At 35.7% G+C, this 26,882-nt stretch overlaps 1 protein-coding gene across 1 annotated transcript; it reads right to left on the bottom strand.

Moving 5' to 3' along the window:
* Positions 1-616: 616 nt before the first annotated feature.
* Positions 617-24,981, bottom strand: LOC112168332. The gene is made up of 48 exons (XM_024305459.2): positions 24,761-24,981; positions 24,455-24,653; positions 21,068-21,139; positions 20,899-20,967; positions 20,470-20,541; positions 20,303-20,374; positions 20,082-20,153; positions 19,899-19,970; positions 19,751-19,822; positions 19,588-19,659; positions 19,435-19,506; positions 18,463-18,537; positions 18,184-18,243; positions 17,913-17,969; positions 17,788-17,823; positions 16,995-17,038; positions 15,380-15,759; positions 15,079-15,274; positions 14,467-14,643; positions 13,889-14,007; positions 13,587-13,797; positions 13,173-13,410; positions 12,691-12,841; positions 11,890-12,276; positions 10,148-10,421; positions 9,881-10,064; positions 6,980-7,051; positions 6,800-6,868; positions 6,545-6,616; positions 6,366-6,437; positions 6,147-6,218; positions 5,958-6,029; positions 5,802-5,873; positions 5,640-5,711; positions 5,486-5,557; positions 5,289-5,360; positions 4,754-4,816; positions 4,334-4,399; positions 4,214-4,249; positions 4,049-4,086; positions 3,354-3,751; positions 3,008-3,203; positions 2,567-2,728; positions 2,225-2,343; positions 1,926-2,136; positions 1,554-1,791; positions 1,216-1,366; positions 617-1,009 (listed from the first exon to the last, which is right to left on the bottom strand). The coding sequence occupies exons 1-48, from the start codon at positions 24,864-24,866 to the stop codon at positions 617-619; spliced, it is 6,327 nt and encodes a 2,108-aa protein (XP_024161227.2). The 5' UTR covers positions 24,867-24,981.
* Positions 24,982-26,882: the final 1,901 nt, after the last annotated feature.

The following is a 26,882-nucleotide window of genomic DNA, read 5'->3' on the forward strand; positions in this document are numbered from 1 at the left end:
AGAATCAAGTCTTAGTATTTGGTTGTTGTTACTTTGCATTTCTTTTCCTTTTTATACTCATCAAGTGTTCTATAGCTAGACCATAACTTTCTGTTTTTGTTGAACTATTAGTCTATTTACGTGTAAAATTCATGAAAAAAAAAATCATGTTGTAGGAGAATAGAATTGTGTATATTATTGATAATAGGAGCCCTTTAAATAGAGAGTTACAAGGTACCCAAAAAGGTAATAGAATCTGATTACAATTGAATACCTAGAACACATTCCTATTACAACTTTAAACCCTAGTTTGTAGAGGCACACATTATGTCGATATTCTTCAACAAATCAAACCCGTAGCAACACGCAGACATTTTTTCTAGTCTCTACTCCGAAATAGATTGAAACATATGACACTATGTTCCACATTCTAAGTCAAAGCAAGTTGATCGAAATGACTTATCCAATTTAGGTATTATAGCTATTGAAAAGAACATCGGATCAACAAGGTCATGTAAACAATTGATTTCAAACTTTACACTGTAAGTCACTTTTGTTATTAATCGAATTCCAACTTTATTGCTAAAAAAATTGTAGAAGTAGAAAAGAGTTATGAACATATATACTGATGAATCGTCTATTTTCTGTTCTCCCAATAACTGGAATCAGGATGGACGAGATAGAGATCATGAGCAGATGTAGATGAAGCAGTCCACGACGGTTCAATTGACATAGTTTGTCTCTGACTCTCAAGGTCACCATTGTTTTCTTCGAAACTGGATTGAAAATGTTTCCTCATTGCATTGATTTCATTGTTTGAGGCATTTGGATCAGAGATCACCTCCTGAACCGAAGCCCTGCCTTCAAGCATTTTCACCACTGAAGACATGGAAGGCCTAACTGCCGAAGACACATGAGAGCAAAGGAGAGCCACATTGATTGTAGTAATCATCTGCTCTTTGTTAAACTGTGAGCCTAGCCTTGGATCCACTAGGTCCAACAAACTCCCTCTCTCCTTTAGAAGAAGTGCCTGTAAACATGAAAGATACAAAAACCATTATAATTTATCTATCTTGAGATTAATTTCATTGAAAGGATGTTTTTAACTCTATGAAAAAAGAAAACAAGTGAAATTTTTAGCGTTCAGAAAAAGCCGTAAAGACTTGATATTAAAAGAGAAAGATAACGTATAAAATTAAACTCAAGATTAGAGAACAAAGCAGAGATTGAAGTTACCCAATCAAGAAGATAAAAACATTCTTCTTCAGAGCGGTAAGTTGTGTTACTCCTCCCACTGACTATTTCCAACACAACAATTCCGAAACTATAAACATCTGCTTTATCAGTCAGATAACCTCGCATTGCATATTCAGGTGCCATATATCCTCTGCCAAGTCATACAGTCAAATATGATCTAGTATAAATGCATAGTAATAGTACTACAAATCTGATAGAAATAGGGTTTTTCTTTTCTTCATTGAATGATTAAAATGCAACACAGTTGAAATAACAAAGCTGCAGTACTTCCATTTGTTCCAAAGTATAAGAAAATAAAGTAAAGCATAGAGGCTCACAGAGTTCCAGCAATCCGGGTGCTTATGTGGGTATTATCCTGTTCATCAAGCTTGGCCAATCCAAAATCAGCTATCTTTGGACAAAGATTTTTATCGAGTAGCACATTAGTAGCTTTAATGTCTCTATGAACGATCTTCAACCTTGATTCCTCATGGAGGTAAGCCAAACCTTTTGCTATACCAACACAAATCCTGTGCCTTGTTGGCCAATCCATCTTCACCTGACTTGCTTTTGGGCCTTTAATTTGTCAAATTGATAAAAAGTAGTTATAAGAAACATATTTTTTCCTTTCAAGTATATAATCTTTGCAGACTCTAAGCATGAACCAAACAAGTTTAGGTATGAGAAAATTACAGACGAGAAACACTTACCAAACAGAGCACGAGCAACGCTATTATTTTCCAAGTACTCATAGACAAGCAACAAGTCATTTCCTTCAATACAACAACCATAAAGCTTGACAAGGTAAGGGTGTTGCAGAGCAGAAATCATGCCAATCTCATTCACAAATTCACGATTCCCTTGCTTTGATTTGGCAGAAAGCTTCTTAACAGCAATTGCGGTGTCATCTGATAGAAGGCCCTGCATTTATCAAACATAGTTAAATTCAACCCCTTGGTAATCCAACAAGAAAATTTTGCTTTTAACAATAAACAGAAATTACTGGTACCTTGTAAACAGGACCAAAACCACCTTCTCCAATCTTATTTGATATGTCAAAGTTGTTTGTGGCAACTTTGATTTGCCTCAAGGTAAATCTGCTGGTTTGCAGGTCCACACCCTTCAAATCTATATCAAGTAAAATTATATGTAAGAAATTATTGTCCATTTTAGACTTATAGCATTCTTATTTCTTAGTATCTTAAGACTAATTTGAGGCCAAAGAGTTGACAAAGTCAGTGTTTCCATAGCTTTAACCTCAAAAAATATCTTAGCAGCATCAAATATTTAAAACTTCACTATATATATGTTAAGGAATGAGAGTAATATACACGAAAAGATGTACAAATACCTTGTTCTAAAGTATTTGCTGGTCCTATGAACCCTTTCCACCAGAGAATTCCTAAAACCAGTAATATAATGAAGACTCCTCCCGCCACGATTCCAACCACTGCACCTGCTGATATACCGCTGCTTCCACCTCCTGGCTGGGTTTCTTGAGGGGGTGGAAAGTCTGCCAGAAGAGAATAGCTTTAGCAGAGTAAATGTTATTGATAGGAGTGAATTATTCAACCATCTAACTAATGTAGAAAGCAACAAATGATGCAACCCTTCACTGGAACTCCAGTACAAGCAGATGATATGAAACATAAGTTGTTCTGTCAAATCTTTCTTTGGTGCCATTCTTATTCTTACATAGTTTCTTGACAAAATGAAAGTTTTACATAGAAACACCAAACTTCAACACATTAGCAGAAGAAGGCCAAAGAGCTTATAGCGTAAAAAGACATACCAGAATCTATGGAGATAGCTGATATAAGAGGACCATAGTCTCCTCTGTAAGGAACACCTGTTGTCCCTTTCCCAGCCCAGAATAAACGGATCTCCAAAGTACCAGCAGTTACGTTAGCAGTGAACTTTTTTGTGACTGCGTTTCCAAAGCCACCTGCAGCATCTGCAATATTGAAATCCTTGAACGCTAGTGACCCCTGCAAAGTAGTACAATTACATAACAGTTCATGTTCATTAAGTACCTCTATCTACTGAGTCCGACTAATTTTCTTTCATCAACAAAATTTGTTGAATTTTACAAACTTCCGTTCATATATATATATATATAAGGCAAGGTGTATAGCTACCTGAATGTATATATCGAATACACGTCTTCCCAGGCTACTATATGTTGTGTCATTTGTAAATATTATCTCTGCAAAGTGGAGGTTTACTGTGTAGCTTCCATTTCCGAGACAAAACCCATAGTAAGTTAGAGAAATAGGAGAAAGGTGTGCATTCATGTACAACTCAGGATTCGCCATATTGAGTCCAGATGAATTAGTCCAGGTATAGGTTTTAGTAAGACGATTATCATCAGCGAAGTAGCCAGTCGTGCTTGATGCCCAATTTGTCCTGCTCAGGTAAACTGATGAAGGCCCGGCTACATCAGTATCTTCCTCGTATGTTGCGTTGGTGGGTCTTGTGAAATTTTCATAGAGGGGTACTTCTTTTCCACCACAATTTATATGAAGAGTGTACCAAGCTATGCCAAGAACAAAGTGTCAAGCTTTAGATAGGTCCAGACTCCAGAAGAAAAGATCAGGCTTAACTTGTAGTCAGCATAAATTCATGTTTGTTTTTGTGTCTTTTCTATACTGACCATTTAATACTGTACTATATCTATCTTTTGTAGCTGTTAAGCTTTCAGATATATTAGGCCATTCAGTAATGGACTACGACTACAGAAGTCCCCAGTGAAAAATAGATCGAAGAGTAAGAATTAGTCTTCCATACTGAAAGACTAGACATTTATAGAGAAAATAGCTGGAACCCAACTTACTTTTTACACATTTTGCAAGTGGTAAACATGAAACAAATCTGCAGATTAAATAACAGAGAGTCATGAAAAGTTCAGCAAGATAAAATCATAAACCAACTGGAATGCACAGCTTGGAATATCAAGTTTGTTTTATGCATGCATGATTTTAAGCAATTAGAAACTTACGAAGTATTGCCACCTGAAGAGCTTGCAAACAAGTTCCTGTAGTAATTATTAACACATCTTCGTAAGTTAAGGTTGCTCCATAAAACACAAGCGAATTTAGCTTCATGAAGATAATCTTACAAGCCATCTCGTGGTTCACAATTCTCATCATTTGAGTTGATGGTGAATTTGTTATATGAAAGATCACTGCACAAAAAGAAGAAGAGATAAGCAGAAACATTGCTGGATACTGGACTAGTAAATAAAAAGTCAAACAAACTCCATGAGCAGAAACCATTAGCAACTTTCACCACTTAGGTTATAGGTGCATGCATGAGGTCATGTTTGTCCGAGCTAACCTTCCATGTAGATTTAATGCCTATTTTCTGAGTATAATTGCAATGAAGCTCCCAAATGTAAAGTCACAATAGATAATGCAAGTACTATATATGCTTTATCATGTAATACTATAGATAAGAAATTTATTTTATATATTACAGTAACAGATAACATAAATTTCTTATGGACTTACTAAATATTAGTATGGGAAGAAAAGCTTACATGCTATTGGCTTTCATCCAATCAGCTGGCACAGTTCCGGTCAGCATGTTTCCAGTTAAGAACCTAATGATAATTAATATCAAATGATTCAGTAATAAAGGTAGTGTTTATTATCATGAATTTTCTGTATAAGTGTATAACAGTCGCAAAAATGATTTTAGAGATCCCGAGTGCCTCGGATCAACATTTTCAAGGTATAGACTTGGAATTACAATCCTACAAATCGTACATCAAGTAAAGGGTATCTAAATTTAAAAAGATTATTTGATCAGAAAACTCCAATGCCACCATAGGATTTTCATTCTAAACAATATATCATGCCATGTTTGATGTGGATAGTCAGTTCTTTTTTATGTCCAAAAATCAATGAAATTCTTACTTCACAAGTCACATCACATCAATGGTACATTCTACAGTTCTACTTGGAGTCGAGGTAACATGTTTTCAGATTGGACAAAAGACTATCTCACTTGCTACTGAATAAGATCTCCTTATAAACAATAAAAGATCTGTAATATACATTCAAATTGCTTACATATTATCCAGATTTCCTAGACCAGCAAAGTTGTTTGGGATATCTCCAGTTAGCTTGTTAAAACTAAGGTCTCTGCAAACAAATCAATACAAAGTTATGTTGACATGATCCCCTTCATCTAGTATCATAATATCTAGAAAGAAGATAATATATCTGAAAACAGAAAAAAACAAAATCAACGAAAGACATGTACTAACAAAATTTTTAAAGTCGACATGTTCCCAACATATTCAGGTAGCTGCCCACTAATATTGCAGTTCCGCAACACCCTGTAAAAGTAACACTAATACTTTGAGTTTCCAAAGACTCCTTGTGCAGCCAGAGATGCGTTTCATAGAAGTAACAACTTACAATGTCTCCAGGCTTTTCATATTATCAAGTACAGGAAAGGATGATTCAGATCCATTCAAGTCATTAATTCTCCTACAAGTAAAGTTGATGCACGAACATGAATTACATAGTTCTTATTCTATTTGATTTATAAACCAGCAAATACTGACAAAAGGTACTAACAGGTCAGTTAATCTTGTCAAGAGAGAAATGCCGGAAGGAATTGGCCCTGTAAAACCACTAGCCTGAATCACTCTGTTTTCAAAAGTCATAGTTTAAATTAGTCATGATATAAATTTCAAAATCAAGCAATAGTGAACATGGAAGATATGCACTCACAGTCCCTCAAGATTTGTCCAGCTCTGAATAAAATCAGGTATCTTCCCAGAAAAGGAACTGTCACTAATCCGACTGCATAATGATGGGAAACAGAAAAATGAAAAAAATCATTAGATTGCGATAAATTATGACTAAAGCTGGGTCCTAGGAGCCTTGTAAGAAAGAAAGAAAGAACGCCAAAAAGCTTACAAGTCAGTTAAGGTGTTAAGCTTTGCAAATGTTTCTGGCAACTCCCCAGTAAAATTGTTCGAGGTAAGAAGCCTAATGAATCAAAGGGACAAAAGATTACAAATAAAGATATCATAATCAATGATCTACTGGAAGTAGACATACATTATCTGTATACAGGAAAATAATTCCAAATGAGCCACATTAGTTATTAAGGCTAAACTTTCAAAGATATCTTACATTCTTTCTATGCTAGACAAATTTCCAAGCTCCGCAGGAAGAACTCCAGATAAACGATTGAAATCGATTGTCCTACACAAAACAGATTCACATCCATTAAAATCTTCAAAAAAGTTGCATAAAAACTTCATATATCAAGTAAAGCAGAGAAGGAAAAAAAATGCTATATCAAAACTCACAAACTTTTGAGCGTGGTGATGTTTCCTAGCTCAACAGGGATAGAACCTGTCAAACGGTTTCCAACAAGAGAACTGCCGCAATACTTATATGTCAAATGGCTCAATAGTTTAAAAATGACCAGGAATATGAAATACACAAAAGAACCATTTGTAAGATTCAAATATTTATGTTCCAATTAAATAGCAAGTCAATTGACAAAAAATATCTCAAACCAATGCAGACATATATGTATGCAGATAGAGATAAGAGTGTACATGCTAACTAGTGGAAGGGTGCCCCATTCTGGAGGGATGGTGCCATTCAGGAAGTTGCGGGTGAGGTCACTGGAGGAAAAAGAAAGAAATGAGGCATCCCGTTATCGAAAACTGAAATACAGGTAAATTCATTAATGAAATTTGTACGACTCAAACTTGGAGTGGTAACACTGTGCTCACATTTCTTGGAGATAGGAGAGGTTGATCAACTCCTTGGGGAGTTGTCCCGTCAGATTCTGCCCTTTCAAAAGTCTGCGCTTCATCCCAGATGAAATATTCATGAATAATAGTAGGTAAATACTTAATGTAGGTCAGGTAACTGAAAAAGGGTAGCTAACTTCTGCACTTTCCAGAGGGGACTGAAACATTAGTTATAAGTTGAACTCAGATGATGGCCTTTTTGGAAGAATAAAGCTTGTGATTTCATTATACAAACAGTTGGAGTGGATTGTCACAACTCACAGAGCAGTGTGAGCCATTGATTTTCAGTCAAATTAATTACAAATCTTATAGATGTAATAATAACCAACAATAATGTAGCTACGTTATGTGTAAACAAAATTATTTAAGAATTATGGCACAGGTTTACAATTATCATGTTTCGTTTAACAAGAAAGAAGTAATCACTGGAGAACAGCAGCAACACAAGTTAAGAAAGAGTCACCAAACAAAAACAAAAGCAAAACAGAGCTACAAAGACAATTAAGCCAGCTAAGTAATGTACCCTGGAAGTCTAGCTTCATATATAGGCACTTAAACTTTAGTTCATTGTTTGTTATTGTAATTGTCATTTCATAATTCATTCAATAAGAGGGAGTTTTACAGAATCACTTTTGCTTTGCACAGCACAGAGATTCGTACTGCATTTTCTTTTGGGAATTTGATCAAACAGCTACCGTGCAATTAGGATGTGGAAGGAAAGCGAAGCTAGTTTTGTAGTAATTAGTAGTTTAGCACTAAAAAGAATGCATTCGAAAATTTAACAACTTACGAATTACGAAAAGAAAAGCACAACGGAAACGAAAAACAAACAAGAGTTTTTAGAATTGGGTTGGCTCCATTGCTGTGCGTTGACCATTAATTTATCGGAGAACTACGGTTTAAGAAGGAAAAATAAATTGTCAATCGTAACCGAAGAGATTGACCTAAATACCCTTGATATGTATAAAATCAATTTTTTTGTTTGTTATACGGGAGAGAATCAAACTCATCATCTAGCCTAATTCTACCACAATTTCTTACATTTGAGAGAATTAAAATCGGGTGGTTATAGAGATTTTCAGAATATGTTATCACTAATTAAGGTTGGTCATATGGTAAACACTACCGGGGAGCCTTTCTTGGATTATCAAGGGTACACATTCATTTCAAATCTCAAATCCTTGAGCTCAAACCAGGGAGGGTATTGTTTAAACATTTTAAAACGCAATTTTACTCCAAATTTCTAGTAAAGAAAAGACAGAAGGTTATATTCATTTTTTCGTTAATTGTCATTACAATTGGGGAGGCTCTGTTTGCTTGGCTGAATATTATAAGACATCTCCCAGTCTTTCTTCTTAAAATTCCATACTCCGATATATCTCTAACATGGAAAAAAAAAAAAGAATTTTTCTATCAATAATGATTCCAATATTTTTGAGATTAAATTTAAAAAATATATATTAATAGGAAATGTAGTAACTAAAGAAAAAAATGGAGAAGGAAAAAAAAAATCCGGAGAAGAAAATGAGGAAATAGCAAAGAAAACAGACCATGAATTGTCTTTCACGTGATTTGAACCAAGGTCACCTGTAAAAATAAAGTCATTTTGCCAACTGAACCACAGTTAACCTGTGGAAGGTCAGCACTTATAATAACTAAATATAGGAAACGATTTTTGGTTGGGCTATACCTCTTAAGTGGATCCGCCCCAGCCATCCCCATGTCAATGCTCCGAGCCATCACACAACATTATGGTCCATCTCTCATGGAGTAATCGTGTTTTCGACATAGTGGACTGAGAACGGACCGATGTTTGTGAGTTTCCTCAAAACCGACACGACTATATATATTCAATGAGCAGAGGCTGAAATCTTATATATGATCCATCATCCATATATTGCTCATTTTGCATATCTAAATAAGAATCTTCCATGGTGGACACAGGACACTGCTAGCTACCCTTTATTAATAACAACATTTGACTAATATTAGACCCTAACTTTCCGGCTAATGTGATACATATTAACAAATTCATGATAGAGACCATATAACGTATTCTCATCAGAGTAGCAGACGTAACTGCAGTCCTCAAATATATATATATATATATATATATATATATATATGTTAATGAATCTTTTTTCTTTTTTTTTTATGGATAGGGTATTAGACCAACTTTTCGATCACACTCTAGCATTTCAACCGTTTAGTTTTTAGGTTCTAATTTGTAGATCATTTTTGCAAATTTTTAGCCAAATCGGTGATTGTTAAGATATCAAACTAGATTAAATCAATGGACGAACCAAATCTGTCAAATTTGAACCGTTCATACTTATAATCTTAAATCGCAATTTGAATGCCTTAACTACAATCAATTTGGTTGAAAATTTGCATAAGTTATCTAGACATTAGGACTTAAAAATTGAACGGTTGAGATGCCAAAATATAAATAAAAAGTTGGTGTAATGCCTTATTCCTAGAAAAGACAAAAAAAAAAAAAAAATCCCTCATTAAAATGACTCTATATACATATATATACATACATACGTACGTACATACGTACAGACATATATTAGATGCCCTCCTGTACGTAGATATAATGCATTATTGGCGGGACCCTCGTAGTAGCTAGACCTCACTTTCCTTAACTTATGATCAACTACAAAATCCATCAGGATAAGACTTGAGGACTAATCAAATTTTTCGAATCTAAACTTTACAGCTCTTTCGCATGAAAATTCTTTGATTCAAATTCGTCACCTAATATTCGGATTAAATGATCTATGACCTTTCTTCGTTAAAGAGAATAGCCATCTTCTGAACCGGGGGGGGGGGGGGGGGGGGGGGGGGGGGAGAGAGAGAGAGAGAGAGTTTGCGTACATGTTTGTGACATGGCAGATTTGATCGGTCGTAGTATTGGAGGTAGAACTACAGTTGCCGCAGGTAACGTTATTCATGTATTGGCCATCCGGAGCAGTACTCCATCCAAGTTCTCCGCTGCATGGATCTACGCTGAAATTCCAGTTCTTACCGAGTGTCTTTCCAATGTCCCTTAAAGCTTGTACTACAATCAGTAAAATGCAACCATTTAATTCTTCTAAACAAACACCATCCTCAAACATATTGCAAACATCACATATCACTTACTTTCATCTGAAGATAATTGATTAGCTCCGAAAGCAAAGCTCGCAAAGAAAACTAGCAAGAGATGGGTACCAATAAGAAGCTGAGAGAATAAGAACAAGTAATTCATTTTGCCTTTTACTCTGTATATGGTGGAAACGTTTCCGATTTGAAGGGCGTCTGATGCCCAAAATGAGTTTTTGCAGAGGGAGATCGAGATAAATTGACTGTTGAGATATTCGAGCTTGGATTGATGAGTAATTATAATTGCGAGACTATATATACTAACACCATTTTGTATTCACATTGATCAAGAGAATGAGTCAGTTTATAGTACTTTCTACTTAAATTACTTGGCTACCTGTGAAAACAAAGAAACAATAAACAAACAAAACGTATCCGAATCAATCTCATTCATGTTTTTCTTATGTTTACTCGTCAAATGCATCCAGCTTCTGCATGCGTGTGCTAAGACAACGAGAGGTTTTGTGGCCGGCCCCACTATCGAATTAAATTAAAAATTGAAACTATAGAAAATCAACAAAGACTGTTGATTAATCTAGGATTTTTTATTTAAAGGCAACAATTTGGGCATTTGACTATTCAATTAAGAACTTCTTGTCATAAAGCTTGTTTTCAGTTTATGGGGTTGGTAGATCAATATGTAATAGTCAGTATGTGCAAAGAGGGAAATTGACTAGTCAGTCGATCTGATACGAGCGCTCCACAGTTTCATGGTTTCCTTGACCTTTTAAATACCAAGTCAACCATATTTTTGAGGTTTCACATGCACTTTCACATTTTTAATTGATTTAATTAATTTTTAGATGGATATCTAGAGACAAGAGCATACGAGTCGATATGAGAGACCGCCTACCGGCCATATATATGATATACGTCACTTAATATGAGTTGTATATGTGTTTAAATTAAGTTGCTTCACAAATGCATGAAGGGGTGAAAATATAATTATTATCGTAAATTAAAAATAATAATAATTAAAAAGACTGTGCATTGGTTAAATACTATTTTTTTCCCTTCAGTTTTGATCGTATTTACATTGTCATTTGATTGACTTGTCTTATGTACGGAAATGTATGCGAGGGTGAGAGATGGGCTGCCATTTGGGACTGTTCTAACATCAGAAAAGCCCTGCAAATGACTTTATCTTGATGATGAAGACTCGTTCTAACAAGTTTGTCCAAGACGCCATTCTTATAGCACTTCACATTATTTGTCTGGGGGGGGTTGGGGGTTGAACTCGTACAAAAACATTCAAATACGAACCATGACATGTCATTGTAATGCCGTCCTCTCTGAACAAAGTTAATCCAAAGGCCAATGCAGATATCATAGTTATCTCTGACCAATAGAAAAAATAGATGTTCATTAATTCAAGAAGCAATGCTAGAGATGGCAACTGTACATAAGGTATCCAAACACCATCAATCCTTTATTTCCTCCTCACTAGTCACTACAAGAAGGAAGAGAGGGAGGAGGGAAAGAGTTAAATTGATGAGTTGTCAATAGTTCAATACCCATGGTATCAAATTGCCTTCCCCAGGCGAGGCGCTAAGAACAATTGATTTCACAGTTTCCAATTACTATAAGGTGGAGAAACTTTTTTACTAGTAACTCTAATGTTTTTACTTCCCAAACAAAACAAAAAGTATAAGTGGGAGTAGAAATGGTTTGTAAATATGTATGTTTGAAGCAAGGGTTTAGATACACTGGCAACCCATGAGGACAGTTTGCTAAGGTCTTTAATCTCTGTTCTCCCAGTAATCTGAATCAGGATTGATTGGATAGAGATCTTGAACAGATGTAGATGAAGTGCACGCCCCTTCGATTGACATTGTTTGTCTCTGAGTACTCTCATCGATGGTCTCCAATGAGTAATTAGATTCAAAATGTTTCCTCATTTCACTGATCTCATGAAATGAGGCACTTGAATCAAAGACTAACTCCTCAACACGAGCCCTGCCTTCAAGCATGCTTACCACTGAAGACATGGCAGGCCTAAGTGCTGCAGAGACATTACAGCAAAGGAGAGCCACCTTGATGGTAATCATCACGTCTTCTTTGTTAAAATCTGATCCCAACCTTGGATCGACTAGGTCTAGCAAACTTCCTTTCTCTTTCAGAAGAAGTGCCTAGAAACAGGAAAGCACAAACAAAAATATACAATTAAGTTTTCTAAGCGTTTATGTTAGAAATTCGTTTCACTGATTAAAGTGAGGTAGGAGACAAAAGCCTCTTTTATTCCGAGGAAAAGATATAACAAGTGAAATCTTTTGGTTTTGTTGAGGGTGTATGTATAAAAAGTTACAAACATCTCCAAGAGTGATATTGGTCAATAAAGTATGATGTAATGAAAGATGGATGGCAAGCTGAAGAGACGTTTAAAACTAATAAGTAGCAAATAATGAAGCTAGAATACTAGATATTAGTTCCTGATGAAAATAAAAAGGCGAATGTTCACATTAATCTGAATGGAAATAAATAGCGGACCAACAGATGTCAAGCTAAATAAGGAGCTAGCCAGAACATTAATTCGATCATCTTACCCAATCAAGAATGTAGAAGCACTCTCCTTTGGAATGGTAAGTTGTGTTGCACCTTCCACTGACCATTTCCAATCCAAGAATTCCAAAACTATACACATCCGCTTTATCAGTTAGATAACCCCGCATTGCATATTCAGGTGCCATATATCCACTGTCAAATCATGAAATCACACATGAATTAAATTCCTCACCTCGAGTTTAAAGAAATCATTAAAGTTGTGATTGTCTGAGAGTAGGGTTTTTCTAATGGAATGCTTAAGATGAAATGTAGCAACAGAGCCTAACTTAAAAAAGTATTTTTCTTGAAATTTTCTGATAACAATAACAGCTGTCTATATTAGGTAAAGAGACATCTCACTTTGATCTGCTTTTGCTTTTGCTTTTTTTTTTACTATATTGCGGTGGATTAAAGATCAAAAGGAAGCGTTAAATATTTACTTTTTAGTCTGAATAAGAAAATAAGTTGAAAGAAAGGGACTCACTAGGTTCCAGCAATCCTAGTGCTTATATGGGTACTATCATCTTCACCAAGCTTGGCTAGGCCAAAGTCAGATATCTTCGGGCAAAGATTTTTATCAAGCAGCACATTAGTAGCTTTGATGTCTCTATGAACGATCTTCAACCGTGATTCTTCATGAAGGTAAGCCAAACCTTTTGCAACACCAACACAAATCCTGTGCCTTGTTGGCCAATCTAACTTCAACTGACTTTCTTTTGCACCTTCAATTTAACAAATTAATAAACTGTAGTTATAAGAAACTACGTGGATCTATCTTATTATAAAATCTCTGAATAACGATTTGCATGGAAAAAAAAAAAAAAAATATATATATATATATATATATATATATATATATAAGTTTGGAAAAGATTATACTGGAGAAATATATACTAACCAAACAAAGCGCGTCCAACACTGTTGTTTTCCATGTACTCATAGACAAGCAACAACTGATTTCCTTCAATGCAGCATCCATAGAGCTTGACAAGATGAGGGTGTTGCAGAGCGGAAATCATGCCAATCTCATTCACAAACTCACGATTTCCTTGCTGTGATTTGGCAGAAAGCTGCTTAACAGCAATTATGGTGCCATCTGATAGTTGGCCCTGAATTCATAATACATAGTCAAAAAATCCCTTCACTAAAAAGAAAAGAAACTCCAATAATCAAAGAAGCCTAATTGGTTCAGAAGAATACCTTGTAAACAGGACCAAAACCACCTTCTCCAATCTTGTTGGCTATGTCAAAGTTTTCTGTGGCATCTTTGATTTGTCTCAAGCTAAATCTACCCGTTTGCAGGTCAACACCTTTTAAATCTGTGGAAGAAGCAAATTCTTAGAGATTGTTCCCAAAAATTTTAGGATGATGGCATTCTTAGATTTTGATGTCTTGAGCTGATTTGTGGCCAAAAGTTCACTCAAACTAAATTCTTAAGACATAAAAGCATCAAGTATGTAAGATGCTTAGTATTACAGGCACATGTTATATGTGATGTATGTTAGCTTGAAGAAGAAAAGCTTGTAGAAGAAGAAAGAATGTAGAGAAAACAGAGGGTGCTACTGTAGTGATCGAAATTGAGTAAAAGAGTTACAACAGCAGGCTTATATAGTCTTGGACACGTGTACAATAACTGTAGATTTACTGATTTAGTAAAAGTGAGGTAAATTTTTACTAGTCTCTGTTAACAATGTAAAGCCATACAGAGAGCAATGTATATATTCATCTTAAATTTGAAAAAGTAACAAAACCATTGTAACAAAATCAACAGCAAATACCTTGCTCCAAAGTCCTTTCTCGTCTTAGATAGCCTCTCCACCAAAGATAACCCAAAATCAGCAATACAAAGAATACTCCCCCTACGGCCATAAATCCAACCACTGCACCTATAGAGAAACTCCATGATGTTGTTGGTCTTGTTGGTCTTGACAGGGTTTCTGGTGGGGGTTCAAAGTCTGAAAGAAAGAGAAAAGAACTTTAGGGCCGCGTCGGGTACCCTTTGGTGGGAACCTTTATATAAGTGGACCATAAGTAAAATGTAATGAATCTGCAGTCAAAGGTTATTTTGATGCTTTACATTATATAGTATCCTTGGGTGAAAAGGAAAATATTTATGCACTACTTATAAACAACCTTCACGTGGAATGTATTGCGTTTAAAAATAAAACACCTAGAGAGAAAAAAAGAAGAAGCATTTATCAGTTGTTTGAGAAGGAAATTTAATAGAGTTGTTCAAAAGAAGAAGCAATGTATGGCAGTATGGCACTCAGGTTGAACGTACGTACTTTCAAAACTGTTCAGTTACTGAACGCCTAACATGGAAATTTACATATGAGAAATTTCCAAAAGTTGACAAAGCTTGACTAAAAGACATAGCAATGCAAAATCACCTGGAAATACAGATATGGCGGAGATAAGAGGACCATAAACTCCTCTTACAGGGATACCTGTGGTTCCTTTCCCAGCCCAAAAGAAACGGATCTCCAAGGTATTAGTAGTTACAGCAATAGTATAGTTTTTTATGACTGCCTTACCAACCCCACCTGCCTCATCAGCAATATTGAAATCCTGCAGCACTCGTTTGCCCTGCAATATTCTTATACAGTTACTAGCTTAACATTTCAGACACTTTTACAGTTGATTTAAAAAAATAAAAACAATAAAACCTTGGAAGTGTATGTAATTAGCTACCTGAATGTAAACATCAAATATGCGCCTTCCTAAGCTGCTATATGTTGGACCATTTGTAAACATTATCTCTGCAAAATGGAGGTGTACTGTGTAGTTTCCATTTCCCAGACAAAATCCATAATAAGTTAGAGAGATGGGAGAAAGGCGTGCAGTCATGTATAGTTGAGCATTGGCAATCAAGTGTCTAGATGAATTAGTAGACCAAGTAAAGTGGTCTGTAGAACTGTCATCATCAGGGAAGTAACCAGTGCTGCTTGACACCCAATTTGTGCTGCTCTCGTAATATAATGAAGGTCCATTTGCATCTGTATCCTCATCATATGCTCTTCCATCAACTGTTACTCCACTTCCTCCACAATTTATATTGAGAGAGTACCAACCTGTGCAACAAGTGATTAGAATCCAAACAAGAGAAATTTAAGTATAGCTCCCTCGTGCATTATAAATTCATAATCTTATCCTGAAGCTAGCATTCAGCTCTCATTTGTTTTAAATCAAGTTCCTTACAATTGTAACTTACTAGAAGTTGCACGCACACCAGTCCCCCTCTTAATGTAATCAGTTACACCATACTGCAACTGCCACTGTTGAGTAACAATCGCACCATTTTGTCCCTAACAAAACCCCCGAATCATAAATCTTAAATGCCCTGAACCATACTAATCCCCTTATCACCAGAAACCCAAAGAACTCAAAGAAGATAAATCAATGTTTGAAAGTTTATGGCAATGTCTAAGCACCCGTCTATTAGTGTATAGAACTGAGGGTGCACAAATTAAAACACGCCAAAAACAAATAACAATCTAAAAATCCATTGTACTTACTTTTGGTCAAAATATCAAGGGTTATTATCACAAATGGTACCTGAACTATACCTCAATTTTATTGATGGTACCTGAACTTCAATTTTGATCACAACCAGTACCCGAACTTTTCGATTTCATTTTAAATGGTACCTAGAGCCACCTCCGGTCACTATTCTGACTAAAAACGGCATGGGAGGCGATCATAGTGATGATTTTTGATGATTTCAAGGGTTGTGATCATATATAGTGATGATTTTTTGGTAATAGACTTGCCTTGAAATTATTTTTTTATTTTTATTTTTTTAGATTTGGGTTTTTTGGCCGGAATAGTGACCGAAGGTGGCCTTAGGTACCATTTAAAATGAAATCGAAAAGTTCGGGTACTGGTTGTGATCAAAATTGAAGTTCAGGTACCATCGATAAAATAGAGGAAAAGTCAGGTACCATTTGTGATAATAACCCAAATATCAACATTTCAAGGAGGTACTGATAGTTTGTAAAGGATAAAACCAATTATATATAATATTTCTTTTTGGGAGGGAATGGTTAGAGGGAGGACTGAGCAACTACAAATTCATGTTGATGAAATTTCCAAGTCAATCATTTCAATTGCCTCTTGAGAGGAAATGTACGTACTTTTTCAAATATACAGTAAAAATCACTGAAAAGAGTTTATCAGAAATCTACATACACAAGTTCACCAGTCACATTAAGTGATTTAAGGATCAAATGACTCAAATGTAAACTACTAATCAAAACTCACTCATATGTATGTCTGAAGGATATGTGTACATAGAAACCAAACTTACTTTTTGAACATGTTGTAGTTTTATTGCTCAAACACGAAACAGCTCTGCAGATTAAATAATAGGGGTCCAAAGAATGTCAGCAAGATGACATCATAAATGAAAATCAGCTGTAAAGTAAGAATTAGGACATACACAATGGAAATGTCAATCAAATATAGGGTAAAGTCCTTCTATGGTAGCTAATGTATTGCTAACTTGGACAATTCGGTACCTAGTAAATAAATTAAAGAGCACCACTTGGTACTTGAAGTTATCTTCCGTTAGACTATCCGGTACTCCCATCCATTTGGTGTAAACTGTATAATTGGGAATGAAGAAAACAAAGCTAAGCTAGCTTAGTAATGAAGCTAATATCCTCATAGCTTATCTCAATGATGGTTCCAGAATAGGACACGTGTTCAGTTGCTATAGGAGGAGTTGGTGAAATCATGTAGTCTTGGCTTGATAGTGATTTAGTATAAAAAACAAATAAATAAATAAATAAATGAAATGGGAAATTCCCTAATTTGTTGTAATCATGAAAGCTTTGTACAATTACCAAAAGATAACAAACAGAGGAAGTAGATTCCTTCGTTTTGCTTCTTCAATTTGTTCATAGCTTGTTGTTCATCTTCTTCATTTTTTTTCACCATTTCTGTAAAAATCTAGCATTTGGTACCAAATGGTCTAATTAGCATAACTCTTTTATTGACTAGGTACCAAATTGTCCAATTAGCAATACGTCAAGTACCATAGAAGGAATTCAACCTTAAATATGAAATGGATGCTTTCAGAAGATTAATTTGAAACTTACGAATTGTTGCCCTTTGAAGAGCTTGCAAACAAGTTCCTGTAGATCAATTAACACAAATTGAACAGTTAAGCATAATTTACAAAATACAGAACGACCTGATTTGAGGATAATGAAGACTTTCTTACCTGCCAGCTTGCTTACAATCTACAGGCTCTGGGGTGAAATTGTTATATGAAAGATCACTGCACATAGCAAAAATACATAATGCACGGTTAATGCCTGTCTTATGTCTATAAGAGCAAACCAGGATTCAAATTTCTAAGTCACACCATAATATGCATCCATTATACAATACCACATGAGAGAGAGAGAGAGAGAGAGAGAGAGAGAGAGAGAGAGAGAGAGAGAGCTCCATTATCAAGTAATAAAATATTAGCATTGGGAAGAGAACCTTACACATTGTCTCCCTGAATCCACAGAGGCTCGGATCCATTCAGCAAATTTCCAGTTAAGAATCTAAACAAGTAGTAACAGAAAAATTCAGTAAAGAATGTAGTACTGTATGTTTATTAAGAATTTTATGCTCAAGGGTTTGCTTAAATGTTATTACCAATTACGAGTGCATGCACACAAAAAAAGTATGACTGCACACAATATAGATCAGTATTTTCATCTTGAATGCCTGCCTGCATTGTAATTTGTAAGGGCATCTAGATCTGTTATCAAATTGCTTACATGTAATCCAAATTATTTGGAGCAACAAATAAGCTGCTTGGGACTTTTCCAGTTAGCTTGTTGAAGCTGAGGTCTCTGCAAACAAACCAATTAATGTCAAATGCATTTTAAATATGTAAGCTCTCCAGAGAAAAATATAATGTAAAAAAAAAAAATTATTCTTTCCAGGAAATATTCCAAATATTTTCTGAACAGCATAATGAAAAGGTCTTAATTGAATCACACGCACACACACATCACCACATTATTGTGAGAAGCAAAGCACAAAAGTTTGATGTTAACTGATAAAGCCTTTAGAACATAATGATCTCCACATAAAGGACAGTTATAAAGTTATTTGAACTTTGAAGTAGTATTATTGTTTAACCGAAAAGGTATCAAACCAAAACCCCGAAACGTGATTAGCATGTGTTGGTTAATCAACATGTGATGCAAGCAGTCAGAGATGATGCAAAGTTTCTACAACCAATGAAATCCGTTTTCCAGCATCCCAATTCTCCAGGGATATAAGGATGGGAAAGATTCAACTAGATTCTATGCGGAAGAGGATAATGTACACTGTTACAGACAAAGGGTAATGGTAGAAATGCAAGTAAAATACAAGCAATGAAATATATGATAGTCCTGTAGGATATGCGAATTTCAGATGGTAGAATTTCTACAACTCCTTAAAATTCTATCTTCTTCCTCTTTTTTCCATTTCCACTATTCCCTGTCTCTATTTAACTTTTCTGTGTCCTCCAGCAAAAAGAGATTATTATCTCTCTTTCACGTATGTACATAAGGCTTTCTTCCCAGCCCTGGACTACACTCTTTGTGTAGTCGGTACAGGTATCTTTTGAAGTCCCTCTAACATTGTCTAAATCATGCAATAATGTCAATATCGTCCTTTGTTAGTACAATAGTAGAAGGCAGAGAAAGGGAAGGAAAAAAAGGAACAGAGATATCTGGTAGTTCTGCATGCACACTAACAAAGTTGTCAAATCTGTCATGTCCGAGAAATATTCTGGTAGCTGTCCATTAATATTGCAACTCCTCAACATCCTGCAACACAGAAAAAGGAAAATTTTGAGTTTGCAAGGAGTTCTTGTACAACCAATGTTTGTCAAGTAAGCATTAACTCACAGTGTCTTCAATTTTTTCATATTCTCAAGTACAGGAAAGGATGATTCAGGTCCATTCAAGTCAGTAATTCTCCTGCATGTTAAAATTGATGCATGAACAAAAGTTATGTGATTTCTAATCTATTTGAATTTATAAATTGCAAGACATCAAGAGCCGAACTAACAGATCAGTTAAATTCGTCAATAGAGAAATTCCAGAAGGTATTGGTCCCGTCAAACCACTAGCCTGAATCCCTCTGAAACAAGTCACAAGTTGGATTAGTAATATTAAGACAAGCAACATATGACATGTATGAAATACTTATCACTCACAGTTTCCTAAGATTTGTCCAGTTTTGAATATAATTTGGTATCTTCCCAGAAAAGGAATTGTCCATAATCCGACTGCATAATGATGGGAAAAAGATAATACCAATTATTCTCAGAATGGGAGAAATAATGACCAAGTCGGGTGTTAAGGAAACCTTATGTGAAATATAGAAAATAAGAGCTTACAACTCTTTTAATTTGGTAAGCTTTTCAAATGTACCCGGCAACTCCCCAGTAAAATTGTTCGAGCTAAGAATGCTGAGAAATTAAGGGGAAGCAATTATAAATAAAGGTATGACAGTGGTTTATTTGCTGAAAAAAATATTCTGCATGTGTTGACTGCAATGAAATTATATACCAATTATTTGTTATCCGGGGTAAAATTTCTAATAGTACGTATATCTTACAGTGTTTCTATGCTGGGCAAATTTCCAAGTTGCCAAGGAAGACCTCCAGAGAAATAATTGAAATCCATGGTCCTGCACGAAACAAATTCAATTTCAATATTTACAAACTTATTCAAAAACTCCATAAATCAAGGGGGAAAAGAAACAAATATTTCATCAAAACTCACAAACTTTGCAGGGTGGTAATATTTGCAAGCTCAACAGGGATAGAACCTGTCAAGCGGTTTCCAACAAGAGAACTGCACCATTACTCAAATGTGTTAGGAACACTTCTATGAAAGAAATGGCTATGTTACGTAAATTGGCCATGATCAAATATGAAATGCACAAAACCCCCTAAGTATACTCAAATGCTACTATCCAAATGGCTCGTGAACGCTCAGAGGCCATCAAATGAACAACTAACTCTTAGAATCGTTGTTTTTAAAAGAAATGGCTTTAGGTCGACATTATAAGCATGGCTGATGTGACATGTATATCACACACACACACACAAACACACACGCACACGCACATGCACACGCACACGCACACGCACACGCACACGTGTGTGTTTGTGTGTGTGTGTGTGTGAGAGAGAGAGAGAGAGAGAGTACATGTTAACTAGTGGCAGGGAGCCCCATTGTGGAGGGATGGTTCCATGCAGATAGTTACGAACAAGCTCACTACGTACAGAAGAACGAAAGAACAGTTAATGTTAAGAGAAATTTAGAAAGAAAGGAAAAAAGATCCAATATGACCAAATTAAAGTCCTCTTGTGCTTACATTTGTTGGAGATAGGGAAGCCTCACCAACTCTGACGGAAGTGTTCCTGACAAATTCTGAGCTTTCAGAACTCTGCGCATCATCACAAAACACTTGTTACACATTTATAATGCTGTACCTAAAAGGATTCATAATCACACAACTGACACCAAAACAGATAAAATAGTGTAACTAAGTGGATGGCTGGACTTTTCTTAGGCCTGCAGGCTTGGATTGAACTCAGGCGATGATGGCCTTGGAAAGAATAAAGCTTAAAATTCTCAGAGCCAAAACTTACCTACTGTTGGAGTGCATTTGTTTCGAAATCTCATTGCTCTAGTATAGCTTCGGTGTACAACGTAACGATGGTAATCTTCTCCATTAAGCATTCAATAATGAATAAAGAGGGGAGCAGCCGAGCAGAGCTGCTCACCTACGAGGCAGTTTTGAAGAATTATAAGGAACAAGTGGATCTGACTACTTCACAATTTTAAGTTATTTTAATTTCTGTTTTTGAATTTAATACATGTGAAATCCACTCTCTCACAGTTCCTCAAACTATTCCTTATGTGACCAACTCTGTAAAGGGGATTGTTCTTTCTGCACCTGTCTTCAAAATTTCATGAGGACTGGGAATGCGAAACAAAAGCTTAAAAACCATTGCTTGGGCTACAGTTGTATGGAACTATGGACGTGCCCAGTCTTGAGTCGCTTGGGCTGGGTCTTTATCTGGACCTCCGAACACGCCTTCATCAACGTGTCAAAGATGAGCCGAGCTCACCGACAAAGATGAGACATACCATTAATGGCAATGGGACCATGATCGATCATATCGGTAATTGACCATACTCCTACTTTGAATAGACAAGAACGAGCAGAAGACTTCGACTCTTTTTTTATTTTGGCAACCGTCGGTGTATAGAATAATTTTTAAGGAAATATGCATAACGACGAAGTTGTTGATAATTTGGTCGAAGACTTTTCCACCACATTAAACGGTATGGAATTGATGCAACAGGTCCATTATTGTCGATATCGTGTGTTTGTGTCCATCAATCTTTAAGATTTAATTCTTCTCCTAAAATAAATGTTATTATGCAACTTAATTATGAATTGGATGCGTTCATTCTTTAGATATGCATGCATGTATCATCTTTGTAGAAAATTTAATCAATTTATTAAAAATTGTTCTTTGTCGAAAAAAACTTATTGAAAATTGTTTGGTGTTTTCTAAATTATATGGATAAAAGCAACTTTTGAGATTAACGAACAATACAGTTATCAAATACTAACAATATGTCGACTTCGACCATTAAAGATTCATTTCTAGATACCTACAGAATAATTGATTCTGATAATTGAATTACTTACATACTTGAGAGTGAACCTCCCTCGATCTAGATCAAATTATATATATATATATATATATATATATATATACACAGATCCTATCTAGAGCGAGGCCTCACTCTGAAATTAAAGTGCGAGGTTGGAGTTTAGGGTCACTTTTCTGTCTCATATCCACATCTCGACCGTTTAGCTTTTAGGTACTAATGTATAGATCATCTCTGCAAAATTTCAGCCAAATTGATGGTCGTTAAGGCATTGATAACTGCCTTAAAGCTAGTATGGTTCAGGTTGGACAGATTTAGTTTGTTCATTTGTTTAAGCGAGTTATATACCTTAAAAATCATTAATTTGGCTGAAATTTTGCAAAGATGTGGATATAAAACCGAAAAATGACCCTAAACTCCAACCTCGCACTTTAATTTCAGAGCGAAGCCTCGCTCTGGATAAGATCTGTATATATATATATATATATATATATATATATGTATGTATGTATATAATTATAATTACTAATGGATCCACCGCTATATATGGGATCGGCAATAAGCGTCATTTCACTGAGTCCAAACTGGGTTAATATTCGTTTTGGCTAGTTAGAAGATACCCAGTAAGACGATTTTGGTAAATTAATAAGTGTGTCTGTGAGATTTGTTCATTTGAAATGTCCAACAGACAAATTATATGTAAATTAAGAAGCTAAAATCCATACCAACAATTTCGCTGGGAGTAGTTTTATTCACACATAAAATTTTAAATCATTATTCTAAAAAATATATTTCAAACCTCGTCTTCGGATCTACTTAACTACAATAAGGATAACTATGAGAAAGATCCGAAGAGGCCAGCAATTTCTTTAAATTTGTCGTTGCCCATCCAATTATGTGTGTGTGTGTGTGTGTGTACACAGAGCCTTTTAGAAGAGGACGTTCGCACAGATGCAAAAGTACGGACATCCCTCCTCAGGCCTCGATTAGGTGGCAATGACGGTGCTGCGGTTGCCGGTGCTGAACCAGGCCTCGATTTTGAGCCCTGCTTGTCACTGGAGTAGTCGTCGATGAAGAGTTCGAAGTCACCCTTGATTGGCTTCCATAGTTTCAGGCGTGCTTGCCGATGAAACTAAATCTTATTGGAAAATGACCATTTATTTTCCGACGACATCACACTTGGTCGGAAAAACAATTAGCAAGAACTTTTGCCGCCAAATTATAATTATTTCCGACCCTATTCTAAACTTTTTCCGAGAGGTTGTTTACCGTCGGAAATAATGGTCATCCAAAATTTGTATTTCGACGGGAAAATATTTTTGGTCAGAAATAATGTTACTTCCGACCAAAAAAGGATTTAGTTAGAAAAAGTCAGTTGGAAAAGGACATATTTTTTGTAGTGACCTTCAATTCCGATCAGCTGAGCCTTCATCTTTATGGTGACGCCGTCTGGAATGTCTAGAGTATTCGTCCGACAACCGCATTGCCTAAAACTGCCGCCTAATTGAGGTCTGAGGAGGGACATCCACACTTTTGCATCTGTGTGGATGTCCGCTTCTGATCCAGCCTATATATATATTTCTCAAATGAACATATGATCTTTATAAAAAAAATATGGACAAAAGAAAACAAATGAACTAGTTTTATTGATTATTTCCTTGGGATAGAAATTAAAAATAAGGACTATTCAAGCCAAAAATAATTGAAATTGATTATTCTTTTATTTTGTGGTGTAATTTAAGATCAGCACTTCATTGATTCATATAGTTATTTTAATATAAACCATGTTGCCGAGTTGCCGACTATAGATTGGATTTCTCCAATCTCATAACAATCATCACCATGGAAATGAACATTCCGTTACCAGATCAACAAGGGCCATAAAGGAAGAGGGTCTTAGTGAGAGAAAAGATAGAGGTTGAGGTAATTTTGCTACTGCAGGTAAGAATGTAGTTAGAGAGAAGAAGAGAAAAGAAGGCTAAAACTGTGAAAGAGGAAAAAGTGGCCAAACATTGTGGGATGTGTAGTTTTGTGCGTGAATAAAATTTTTCGCGTGAGAGAGAGAGAGACATACATGCTAACAACATGGCATATCTGATCAGTACTGGTGGCATTGGCCTCATCGGAAATCGTACAATTGCCGCAGGTGACTTTATTCGCAAAATATTTGTCGGCTTGATCATTAATCCATCCATATTCTCCGCTACATGGATCAGCACTAAAATTCCAGTCTGTCTTCCCCAGTGTCTTTGCTATGTCCTTCAAAGCTTGTACTACAAATACACAGTAAAAGGCAACAATTAAACACGTACATGCATATGCCCAATCAGTCAGACATTCTCACAAGTCACAAGTCATATCTACTCTTATTCAGTTATACCTTCATCGGCTATTAATCGATTAGCTGCGAAAGCCAAGGTTGCAAAGATAAATAGCAGTAGAAAATGAACCAGAAGCCGATTGATCAACAGCATGTAGTTGTTCATCTTTCTCGGGGAAAAACTTCCAGTACAAATGTAGGGGAGAGAGCTATAAAAGTATTGAGAGCTCTGGAGTTGATTTATATATGAAATATTGTGAGGAACAACCTTTACTTGTGCTTTGATTATTCTAGAGAGAGATAGAGGATGGTGATCGATCAGCGGTAGACCTCTCAGGGATTAAAATGTAGGACACTATATATCTATCGGAATTTTGAAAAAAAAAAGATATAAGAAATATCGAGGATATTCAGAAAAATATATATTTTAAAAAAAAGTCAATTGATTGGAATTACATATAAATACACATGAATGTCAACTTCATCTACATTTAAAAAGATATTCTAAGTGGTTGAAAAGTTGCTTGCTGGTCTATAAAAATACAATAATCAAACGAAGACATATGACCCATATAGTACGAATTGCTTCATCATGAATTCTCCTCACCCAAATTCGTCTTTAGGGAATTTCTCCTCACTTAGATTTTCCTTGAAGGGAATACTCAACCAGATTCACTTTGAGGAGTTTTCTCCTCACCCATATTCACATTGAGGAGATTTCTCCCCATATAGATTTGCATTTAGAGAATTACTTCTCACCTGGAATCTCCTTGAGGAGAAATCCCTAACCTAGATTCGCCTTGAGGAGATCTCTCTTCACACAGATTTGTATTTAGAGAATTACTTATTGCCCAGAATCTTCTTGAGGGGATTTCTCCTCACCTAAATTCGCCTTGAGGAGATCTCTCTTCACATAGATATCCAAAATTGCCTTGAGGAGATTTCTGCTCACCCAAATTCACCTTGAGAAGATTTTGCTTCACCCAAATCTGCCTTCACATGTTTTACTTTGAGGTATTTTTCCCAATCAAGTTAAATTACCTTTTTATTAGGCCATATCCTGATTAAAAATCGTTGTTAAAAAATTTTATACTCTGATATAACGATGTTTCTCTGTGAATAAATGAGTTTTTTTTCCTTTCTTTTTTTGTTTTTACCATCAAATTTTACAGATATTTCTTCATTTTATCGTGGATATATTTCAAATATCTAATATATCCGAAATATTTGATGATATTAGAAAAATTTAGCAGAAACAATATAAGATAAGATATTTTTCTCCTATAATATATCGATCCATTCAAAAAGAAAAATATAAGAAATATATTAGAAATATAACAGATATTTCAATATTTGAAACGTGTAAGGCAGGATTTGACACTCTATAGTAGGGCTGGGATTGGGCCCGGCCCGTGTAAAATTTATAGAGCCCGGACCCGGACCGAAATTTTCGGGCCGGGCCTAAATAACATTTTTTCAGTTTTGGGACCGAGTTGGGCCCGGACCGTTTTTTTGGGGCCGGGTTTTCGGGTTTTTTGGGCCCAAAAGGCTTAAAAAAAAAAAAACTAAAAAAAAAAAAATAGCCAGATCTGAGAACAGGCTCCAAACCCAAATTCCTCCGCCCCCCAAAGCCGCCTAACCACCACCATCCAAATTCCAAAGTCGGGTTTATCCGTATTGATAAGCAATTAGTATACAAAATAATCAGTTTATTGATTGATGTGAACAAGGGTTCTTAGACTAAGTGAAAAAACCGGAGCAAGAAGAGAGATGGATGAAACTAGTTGAAAAGGAATCTCAACATATGCAGAGAGAAGGTGGCAGACCAAGTGAAAAAACCAGCCAAGAACCATTCAATTACAAAGGGAGGGAGCGTGAGAGGGGTACTGGGTCTCTAATGATCTACAATTGATCTGATGGAGAATGAGGACTAGGAAGAGCAGGGAAAAGAAAAAGAAAAGAGAAAGGAGGCGTATGGGAAAAGAAGAAGAAGAAGATAAGAAGAGAGAAGAAAAAAATAAAAAAAGGGGGAGAAAGGGAACAAGAAGAGATAGGATTCTCTTGAAAGAAGAGAAAGAAGAGGAGAATGTCAGAACGGAGAAGAAAGAAGAGAGAAAAGAATAAAATAGTTGTAAAAAAAAAAAAAGATAAAATAATCTATGCAATTATACATGATTCGGGC

The sequence above is a fragment of the Rosa chinensis genome, chromosome 5 (genome assembly GCF_002994745.2).
Source record: "Rosa chinensis cultivar Old Blush chromosome 5, RchiOBHm-V2, whole genome shotgun sequence".
NCBI lineage: Eukaryota > Viridiplantae > Streptophyta > Magnoliopsida > Rosales > Rosaceae > Rosa > Rosa chinensis.

What these genes read in the sequence shown, in the direction of transcription:
- LOC112168332 (XM_024305459.2), bottom strand. Translation starts at nt 24,866, where the DNA reads ATGAACAACTACATGCTGTTGATCAATCGGCTTCTGGTTCATTTTCTA. An exon ending in TTGCCCAGCATAGAAACACT is followed by an intron (nt 20,154 to 20,302) that starts GTAAGATATACG and finishes TTAATTTCTCAG; the next exon opens with CATTCTTAGCTCGAACAATT. An exon ending in CTAGGAAATCTGGATAATAT is followed by an intron (nt 4,817 to 5,288) that starts GTAAGCAATTTG and finishes AATTATCATTAG; the next exon opens with GTTCTTAACTGGAAACATGC.